We start from the raw sequence: 10,607 nt of genomic DNA on the forward strand, positions 1-10,607 counted from the left end.
ATGTGGTCAGAGCATATGAGAAACATGTGCTTACGTTTCAGCAACATTTATTTTTTTATATGTCTTTTTTATTGTTAATCTTTACAGGCTTATTGAAAAAAATCTTCCTAAATTGTTGAGTAAACCTACATATTCAGGAAAAGATGCTTTCATTATAGCAGAAACTAAGAAGACGAAGCGGTCAAAACGTAATGAAGAAAGTGATGATAGAGAGGATGATATTGATTTTGTTGAGGTTTGTTTTAATTTTACTCCATTTAAAACGATTTAATTTATTTAGTATAGTTTTATAAAAAATAAAAACTGGATTTATTAGTAAATGACATTATTATACATATCTTCACTAAGTTACTTATTTATGTTAAATTTATTTCAGTGACTAAAGAACAGAAATAAAGAATCTTTGAGATTGATAAATTATGTAAAAAATAACCAAACTTAATCTCTCTGCTAAGGTACTCTGTATTTAATTCTTGGAAAGTATCTGGCATTTTCTGCTTATTATTAAATCCTGATAAATTATGTAAAAAATAACCAAACTTCTATCTATCTGCTAAGGTACTCTGTATTTAATTCTTGAAAAGTATCTATCTGGCATTTTCTGCTTATTATTAAATCCATTTTATCTTGCTCGTAAAAATACATTCTGAGGTTCCAATAATTAAAAGGTTTACCCTGTACCACTGTAATTAAAGTTGAAAATTATTACTATCCTGATTATTTCTCATTTAGATTAAAGAAAAAGATAAATAAAAATGTTTCAAGGCAATAGGTCTAGCAGTAAAAAAATTAAAAAAAGTTGTTTAATGTAAAAATCCACATATTAGAATAGTTAATATTTTTACTTTTTAGGGATGATTGTGTTTATTTTAATATTACCAATTTTTTTAATAATTTATCTGTACTTTAAATTTTGACTTTTTGATTTTAATATCAAAATTGGTAGATGTTTTTAATGTAATATACTTAAAACAGTCAAAATAAGAAAGAAATTAAAAAGATGAGTTTTTTTTGGCTTACTATTATTTTTAAAGTTCTTTTTTTTGAATTGTTGTCAAGTGAGAGGATATTGTCAATAAGGGTTTGTTGATTAATTGCCCATTAATTCAAATTTATAAACTATGCTGGTGCCTACTATTCCCAGTTTTATCTAAAATAACCAAAAACACAGTTTGGATTTTAAAGAAATAATTTGTATATAAATGATTAAGGTTCATGCCATAAAGCCAGTTTTTTATTTGTTGTTAATTTTATAATTGTTTCTTTCTTAAAATACTTTCAGGATGAAGCTAAAGAAGATACTAAAGGTAGGCATAAAAATGCTGAAAGTGAAAGTTCTGAAGAAGAAGAAGAAGCTCTTGACGATGATGATGCAACTACTACTAAATTAAGGTTTTTGCGTATAATATTTAAAAAATAATTTTTCATATATTTTTAAGAATGATGTTAATTGAATTACCAATTTATAGTTTTATTTCCAATAAATTATTTATTATATAATTAATATTATTATTGATATCAGGTGTTGAAATATATATATATAGAGTAAATTTTCTCTGTAACAGAGCTCTTCACAATGAAAATTTCTCTGTAATGAAAGAACCTACTGAACCCTTTATAATTTTATATCCATCAATGTATCTTAGATTATGCAAAAGAAAAAGTTGAAATTTCCCTTTAATGACCAAGAATATTTTTCACAACTACTTTTGAATAAATAGGTGTTGTGATTTTAGGATTAATGACCAAAGTATTTGAACACATTAAATAGAAAATTAATTCACTAGATCGCATCTGCAGGTTTACTCCTGTTTATGAATTTTTTAAATAGTATTCTTTAGCTACTACGTTACAAAGATAGGCTAACAATTGAACAGCACAGTATAATTCCCTTTGCTACATGTAGGCCTTATATATTGGCCTATATCAGGGAGTATAGTAACCCATGAGGAAATAAGAATCATGCTCTACTGCAGTTCTCATTGAAAAGTTTTAGGAATTTTATGACTTGCCGAACAACTACACAGTTTGTGATTAAATTTAATATACCTGAATTTATTTTTCATCATTGTCTTGTGACAAGGAAACTCAGTACTGAGTGGTATTGACACCTTAGTGGAACGGTAGTGGACAGTACCAGTGTACAGTCTAAATTTCACCGTTAAAGTTATAGTTATTATTGAATCCATGACTCGGACACAGTAATTATTATATTTTTGTATAGTGCAATACTACATTATAGTATGTATATATTACACTCTGCTGTTGTTTTAAAATCTGTTTCTTTTATTTTTGAGATTACGTCAAAGAAACTTAAAATTCTTTCTATTGAAGAAAAAATTTAATTACTTGTTTCTGTGTAGTATAAACATTATGGAGCAACAGTGTAAAATTACTGATGATGTACCACAAGGGAAGCAATAATTGTAAAAGAATTTGAATACTGGTTTATATAAATAAAAGAATTTTTTTGTTCTTTAGTAGTAAATGTGGTTAAATAAAATGAATGTGGTTCTCTAACAAATTATGGTTTAAAAAAATCACTAAACATTTTTATTACCTTTACTGATTTATTACACTTCTCATAAATCATATTATTTTTTTTTAACAAACTGAAGTAACTTGTAATTTTTGATTGCTTGTATTTTAGTTGTTAATAATAATCCTCTTCAATCACATTTTCTATATTCACTGTTTGCTGTTGTAAACAGGACTCAATACAAGTTAAAATGCATTAAAATATATCTTTTAGTGACCAAAGTGTATTTAGAAGTTGGTGGCAGAGTTTCTGGGTCAGCTTTTGTCTTTTCTGCTATCTTCCTTTTTATGACCAATGATACTTTTAATGATATTATGATCTATAAATTCAGCTGCTGCTGCTGCTGCTGCTACTTCATCACCAACCTTTGGATATTTGTTAATTCAGTTAAATATATTTGAAAGTGCTGCAGCACATTAAATTTTTTTGATTCATTTGCTGAGCAGCAGATCGTCACGTTGTAATGTTCTTCAGGAATTGTTTTTTGCATAGTAATATTTTATTGTTTCAAATGTAGCCAGGTCCCAAGTCTTTTTAATCAGTACATATGGCATGATACAGATTGAATGTTACTTTATAATGTTTCTTTCTTCAATGAGGTAATGCAGCATTTTGCTGTTTAGTCATTAAAGCAGAAAGTCTTTAAAAGTCTTAAAAGTCTTTAAGACATTTGACAACACTTATGTTCATTGGTCTCAATACAGTTATGGTATTGGTAAGGCAATTTTGATTTTTGTGAGTCCTTGGTTGTTTGGATATGCTGCACAGTAATCCACTAGTAAAAGAATTTTTAAATTCCTTTTTTAATCTATTATCCCATTCTTGTACTTCACAATTGATGAGTTAATGATTTTAAAACATCTACGTTTTTCGTATTTCCATATCCAAAATAACTGCATAACAGTCAGCTCCTGTCTTATCAGTGCAGACTAGAATAGTTAATCAATTTTCCACTTATATACTTTTCACCTTTAAACTTTAGTGTCATATCTGGCAACACTTTAAAAGAAGTTCCATTTCATCAGCAAAAATGTCTTCTTTGTAACCTAGATATTCTAAGACACTTATCTTCAAGATAAATCCTAATCACCCTCTTGGAAGACTATTGTAGGGCGTTTGTGGTATCTCTATGTATTTTTAGGAGGTGGTGATTTGTTAATATTAATAATTTATTTGCATGTGTACATTGTTACCCAAGGTTGGCTTTTCACCGGATCTCTCCTAGTTTGCTAGGTTTACAGTTATGACCAATTACTTCCCTCCTCATTGAAATGTATTGTTCAATAATTATTAATGTTTTGCCTGGAGAATAGTGTTTACAATGCTTTGTCTGTACTATATAATGAGTAAATAATTTATAGGGTCTGAGGATAACATATATCTTTGAAATTGAAGTATATTAAGTGTTATCCTTACTCAAGGATAAATAGTGTAAGTATTTATTCTTAACTTTTTGTTATTTATTACTTTTAATAAAAAAACTAATGACCGCATCATATTTTCCGATATTCACAAGTTAAGTAGAGTTAGGATTATGAATTAATAAAACTGTTAATATAAAATAGTTTTCCTCTCAATAGGCTGTATGCTTAGCTAAGTTGTGTCTAGTCTGAGGTTGAGCTTGATAGTACCTCTACAGAGGTAATATTCAGAGTCCCTTAAAAAAATTTAAAGTTGAAATTGAATTTCAATTTGGGTCTTACAACGTCGCAAACATAGCTATGATTACTTGCAATTATGTTTTTCATTTTGTATTTATATGAAGATGAAACTTATTTTGCTTTATTTGCTATTCAAAAGTTTGGTTTATTTTTTTAAAAGTTGAATGGAATATTGAAAAATAATTGATTATTGGTAATTATTGATAAAAGTCTTTACTACATTTATCATTAAGAATCATAGTCAGTTTTATGTTTTCATGATTTATGTATAATATTAGATTTTAAAAAAATTCTTTATTGTGATGAAGGGCACGTAGGATGGAAGAGCAAGAATATCAAGAAAAAGAAGATGACGATAATGATGGTGATGAGGATAAAAAGAATGAATTTATAGAAGATTTTGATGTAGAAAATGATGATAATTCAGAAGTTGATGAAGAAGAACAGAAAGAGAGAACGATGAATGTTATTGAATCAAGTGAACACATTGAAAATTACAGGTAAATCTGTATACACCAAAATAATTTAGTAAATTAATTAATTAATAAGTAAAGTTACTATTTTGTTACCTTAATGAGGGACACTGTTAGTGTCAATGATAATTGTTAACAGTTATTAATTTTTATTGTACCATAATTTTGAATTAAACAAAAGGTGTTTTAAAGTTTTCTTAATCATGGAACCCTGACCACTATGTCTTCTTCATCGAGTTTATTGGTGTTTCTTTGGGCTTCAGGGAGTAGGAGTGTGTGAACCTCCTTTTTACTGCACCCCAGAAGCGAAACAATATTGAAAAACGTTTTTTGAATAACTCAGTATTGGAACTTTCCTCCCATGTTGATGTAGAGGTTTACAGATGTCTACACCCTTCTGATATCCATAACAAATCTGCTGATGGTCCCTCTCGTGTCATCCCTAGAATCGCTGAAACTCTTTAGTTTGATTTAAATTATTTGCTGAAAATGACTTTTAATTGTTTAGACATTATTTCTACAAGCATTTTGATATATATTTAGGAATGGATAGACAAGTATAGTGTAGTATTTATTTTTTCCTAATTTGCTTATTGCAATCTGTTCACTAATGAATAGTAAGCAATTGCTTGAATTCTAAATTCTATTTGGAAGTAATGAAATGCCTGGTGCATTGCATTTGTTGAATCTGGCCCAAATTCTGGGATCTGGGCAGTTGAACTCTCTTGCATGACAATGCCGCTGGCACACATGGCAACAGTTTTAACACATTATTATGCCACAAATCAAATCACCGTCTTATTCCACCCAACTTGGCTCCAGCAGACTATTTTCTGTTCCCAAAACTCAAGTTGAAGATGAAAGGCTGCTTTTTCGACATTTTGGGCACCCAAAGGGCTTGCACCGAGCAGTTGAAGGCAATCCCACAAAGTGATTTCTCCAAGCGTTTGACGGGCTCTACCAGTGTTGCAATGTGTGTATAACTGGAGAAGGGTTCTATGTAGAGGTCTGATATGAGTAAATTTATTTATCTTTAAATCTGTAGTTTTATTTAATTTAGTTCGGTAACTTTTCAGACATACTGTGTACAGTATAAATGTATGTTTGATTTAGTGTTGTTTATCTTTGTAATGTGTTTATGAGTTTTAGAGTGTGGCCAATTAAAATGTGCTAGGCAATCTTGAAATACTGCTGAGTGTCTGCATGTGCCCTTTTACAGTGAATAATTTTTCAATGTTAGCATGAATATTAACTGAGTTTTGGCTTAACTGAAATTTGTCCATCATAATATACTGTGTTTAATCAACCATTATGTTTTCACACTTTTTGTTCTTTGTTATTTCACAGTATCAAATAATGATATCAGTTTTAAGGCAGTCTGTATTATAAGCCATTTTTTTTCACAAGGTTGGTCTTTTTACCAAATCCAGTTTATCATACTATTAATACAATTTCCTTGAGTTTTAAAACATTTTGTGAATTGCAACTGTAGTGTCCATCAAAATATTCCATTAACTTATATTTATAACATACATTGATAAATGGTGTCAGCAGTGTATTTTAATTTTTATTTTTTTAATTTTTATTTTGTTTATAAATTATATGTTCTTTATACTTATTATGTAATAATTATTGATTTAATGATTGTTTATTTGTACTTAGGTATGATGCTGAAAAACATATGTGGTGCGAAGTAACTTTAAGTTATCCACATTACACTGGACGAATTGATTTTTGTTCTCTTTTAAAAGAGAGAGCATCAAGTTGTGTGTTGTCAGAAGTATCTGGAATACGGAGAGCATTTACTTATACAACTGATGATAAATTAATGTTTAAAACTGATGGACTTAATTTCTCTGAAATGTTTAAATATGACGATTTACTTAATTTAAATAAACTTTACTCGAATGACATTCATGGAATTGCTGAAACTTATGGTATTGAAGCAGCTGCTAAAGTTATTGTTAAGGAAGTACAGGATGTTTTCAAGGTGGGTGTAAATTTTTATATTATTGATATATATTTCTTATATTCTCATTATTCTAACTTCACGAATGTTTTGTTATTTAATTATCAATCTGTTGTGTATCAGTTTGGAAAAACGATCAATTTGGAATATATGAAGGTTTGTTTGGTAAGTCCATAAAATGTTAAAAGAGATGGTGCTTGTAATGTATTGTGAGGCCATTCTTAGTTTCTTGCATCTCTGTTAGGAGCATACACCAACTTTCAGTCTGATGCATTCCTAATTCTATTGTTGATAGGCAAATCAATCAGGTATTGGTTTGTGAAAAATGGGCAAAGAGAATTTCATGTGTGACCAAACATAACTTTTTGAAAGACAAAACTGATTAGAAAGCTAAATGCTGAGCCTGTAAATTTAAATGATATTATAATGTGTGGTGAATCGGGCTCCATTGATTAGAACAGTTCATAAGTGGTTTGATTATTTTCAGAGAAGTTATATGAGCACAAAAACAACAAATGTTTTAGATGTCCTGTTCAGAATATATCTGCAAATAATACAGTGTTTGAGGATAGAAGATGGGAAGTTCACGAGCCTTGCTTCGACAATAAACATTTTGTGCAAAAACTGTCTGCAAGATGGGTGCTGTATTTGCTCGCAATTATTCAAAAGCGTGAACAAATAAACATTTTTAAGCACGTTTCAGGGCCCTTTCAACATTTCTAGAAGAAGTTTTGCATCATTTCTTAACAGTTCATGGAACTTGAATACATCACTACCAACCTGAAACCAAGGAACAGTCAAAAGTGTGGGTTGCAGTTAGGGAACTCACCCCAAAGGAGGCAAACATAGTTCCATTAGCAGGAAAGATGATTATCATTGACTTTTGGCATTAGCAGAATCTTCACTGACTTTCTGTAGCAGAGTAAAACAATAACCAGACATTAATATGCATCTTTATTTGATTGAGGAAGTAAAGATAAAACCAACATATTAGATGAAAAAGAAGGTTTTTTTCCACCAAGCTCATTTACCTTTGTACACTGGCTCATCTTTCTGCAATTGTGACAGCAGAATTGTTCTTATTATGATATGAAATTTTTTTTGTGTCCCTTGTACTTGCCAGACTTAGCACCTTTGGACTAATGCCTTTTCCAAATTGTGTCTTCTTATTTTTGCACGGACTTATCAATCACTCCTTGTAGATTATATTTGTTGTATGGTAGGTAATGGAAATTCTAATTTATACTTCAATTGTATTTATCAACAATATCTCAAAAATTCTGAAGGTTAATTATTTTGTATGAAATAATGTTTGCATCAGTGATAGTAATTTGTTTTATTTGGTATATTTCTTCTAATTCAATACTTAATTCTAATTATACATGTTAATTGGAAATTTATAATGCTTGGTTAGGTCATTGAAAAACATAACCCATTAGAAAGCTTTTGGTCCATTTTTTTGGTAGTCACTTTATTTACTTTATAAATAAATATCAAAATGAGTAACATACTGAAGAATGTGTATAATATCTTTGTTTTTGCCAGTGAGTTGTGTAATAATCCCAAGTCACATCTTATATTAAAAATATCACATCAAGTAATATCATAGTTTTAGTATCAGTACGAGATAGTAAATGCATTACAAATTATAGTTTTTTTGCAGTTACAATGATTATATATACCGCTGCACAAATATACACATGTATAACATCTTTGTATATATATAAAACTGTATAAATATATGTGGATCTAAAGATGGTGGTGCTACATTGTTATATGTATTACATTCAGTGATAGTTTGTGCCATCTTTACTGACTCCAAAATACTTTACAACTATTGTTTTATCTTGTCATTTAAAATTTTTGTACTGGCTTAAAGTAATATTTCAGGAATAAATCATCCATGTTGAGGCAAATCTTCTACAATATGAAAATATTTTCTACAATATGAGATGTCCTACTTCCTCCTTTCAAATTATTTCCCTCGTAGATCAGTCCAAAAATCATTAATACTCTCTTTCTGCATCTGTTGTATTAGAGACAATGTTTTTATTTAAAATATTAACATTTATTTATATAATTACATCAAATAATTTTATTAATACCCAAACAAAACATATTGATCTGTTTTTTCCATTATACTTTTCAGTTTTGCATTAAACTGGCAGATTTTTTTACACAATTTGTTTAAATGAAGTATGCCAAGTAATCTGCATTCAAATTCTTTTTTTAAATTTTGTATTTTGACTTATTTTAGAATCCGCTGGGTTAGTCTAGTGCAGCGATTCTTAACCTTTTTAGCTCCACGACCCCCAAAAAGTAAAGAAAATAAATAATGAATACCTGATAATAATGAATTCCTGATCACCCAACCCAATCAAACCTAGTTAAAACTATTTAGCTGCATTATTAGCAACTGGTGTGAACATGCATGTATGAAGTGTACAGACATGTGCAATTTATAGGTTCCAACTTGATGTGTATGTGCTCCTTGTAATTTGGTCTGCTTGCATAATATTCACGGTGAGAGCATCACGGTTCAAACATGCGTATGATGTTTGAACATGTCATGCTGTCAACAGTATAAAAGAGGTGTAAGGGATTGCAGAACGTCAATTTAGTTTTGAATGCAAAGCGTGCATCTGGTGTCTTTATTTACGTTTGTAAAATCACTAGGAAAGTGTTTACAGGTATAAAAGCAGTCTCTCACATTTTTTTATTTATTAACTGCATGTTAGTATGGGAAAAGTCTTTAGAATTGTAATTGTTATTGTTTTAAGTGTATTTAATCTTTAAACACTCTTAGCGCCATGTGTATCAATCTGATACATTTTTAGCTATGTCAGAACGGCCAAGTGTATAATTTTGATGCACATGTAATGGTCTTAATAAATAAATAAAAAATGTCTGGCCTGGGGTGAAGTTTTACTGATTTAGGCGTGGCGCTAAGAGTGTTAAAATTAAGAGTAATCATGTATTTGTCATTTGTCTGTTACAGGTTTATGGTATTACTGTTGATCCACGACATTTATTATTAATAGCTGATTATATGACTTTTGATGGTACAATCAAACCCTTAAATCGTAAAGGCATTGAAGGTAGTTTATCACCATTACAACAAATGTCTTTTGAGTCGTCAACACGTTTTCTAAAACTGGCTGTAATGCGTGGTAAAACGGATAGTCTAAATTCACCTTCAAGTCGTTTAATTTTAGGACAACCTTGTAAATCTGGAACTGGTATTGTTGACGTTAGATTGTCAAGCAGTATATTTTTGTCAAAGTAATACTTAAGTGTGTTTATTTCATTTATTTTATTGAACAATTTTTGTATGTCTATATTAAGAAGATTTTTGTACATTATTTTTATTATTGTTATGAATATTGTTACCATACATCATTTTTATTAAAGAATGTTAATTGTTACTGAAATTCTCATCAAGATTCGATAAGGACATAGTGATATGATCAAAACATCTTAGCTGAAATGTAGATCTCTGGAATACTCTTGATTCAGAATTATGTGTCTAAGTTAAGGTAAACATGTATAATTGAGCAGAATGACTAACTCTTCTTTAAGGATCAAGTGTTGTGCAATAACAGATCAATAAGATTAGAAATGACTACAATTTTTGTAGGCCTTTAAAAAATCTACTAATACAAACGTATAGTCAAGATGATGACTATATGACAAGAATGATTTTTTTTGGTGAAAGAGACCACCCCACTCTCCCCATCAACATGAACTATATTCTTAAGAAGAAAAATCATTTTTTAAATATTAACCAGTTTCAAATCGATTTTGAGAATGATTTTGTTTTTAAAATGTTGCTATTGTTTTATGAAATAATATTTTCATATTCATTCGTGTAATAATTATATCCTTAATTTGTTGTCATTAGAATTAAAAAAAAAAAATTATAAAATAATAAATGTATAATAAATTTATGGTATTAAATTTATTTA

At 29.2% G+C, this 10,607-nt stretch overlaps 1 protein-coding gene across 1 annotated transcript in view; it reads left to right on the top strand.

The window, feature by feature from the left end:
- Polr1A (RNA polymerase I subunit RpI1) overlaps positions 1-10,587 on the top strand; it is a 38,173-nt gene extending 27,586 nt beyond the window's left edge. The window contains exons 5-9 of the mRNA XM_075368727.1: positions 88-235; positions 1,283-1,392; positions 4,509-4,700; positions 6,336-6,663; positions 9,641-10,587. Coding sequence (XP_075224842.1) covers positions 88-235; positions 1,283-1,392; positions 4,509-4,700; positions 6,336-6,663; positions 9,641-9,928 — 1,066 coding nt within the window. The 3' untranslated portion in view covers positions 9,929-10,587. The remainder of the gene's footprint in view (positions 1-87; positions 236-1,282; positions 1,393-4,508; positions 4,701-6,335; positions 6,664-9,640) is intronic.
- Positions 10,588-10,607: the final 20 nt, after the last annotated feature.

The sequence above is a fragment of the Lycorma delicatula genome, chromosome 6, assembly GCF_047948215.1.
Source record: "Lycorma delicatula isolate Av1 chromosome 6, ASM4794821v1, whole genome shotgun sequence".
NCBI lineage: Eukaryota > Metazoa > Arthropoda > Insecta > Hemiptera > Fulgoridae > Lycorma > Lycorma delicatula.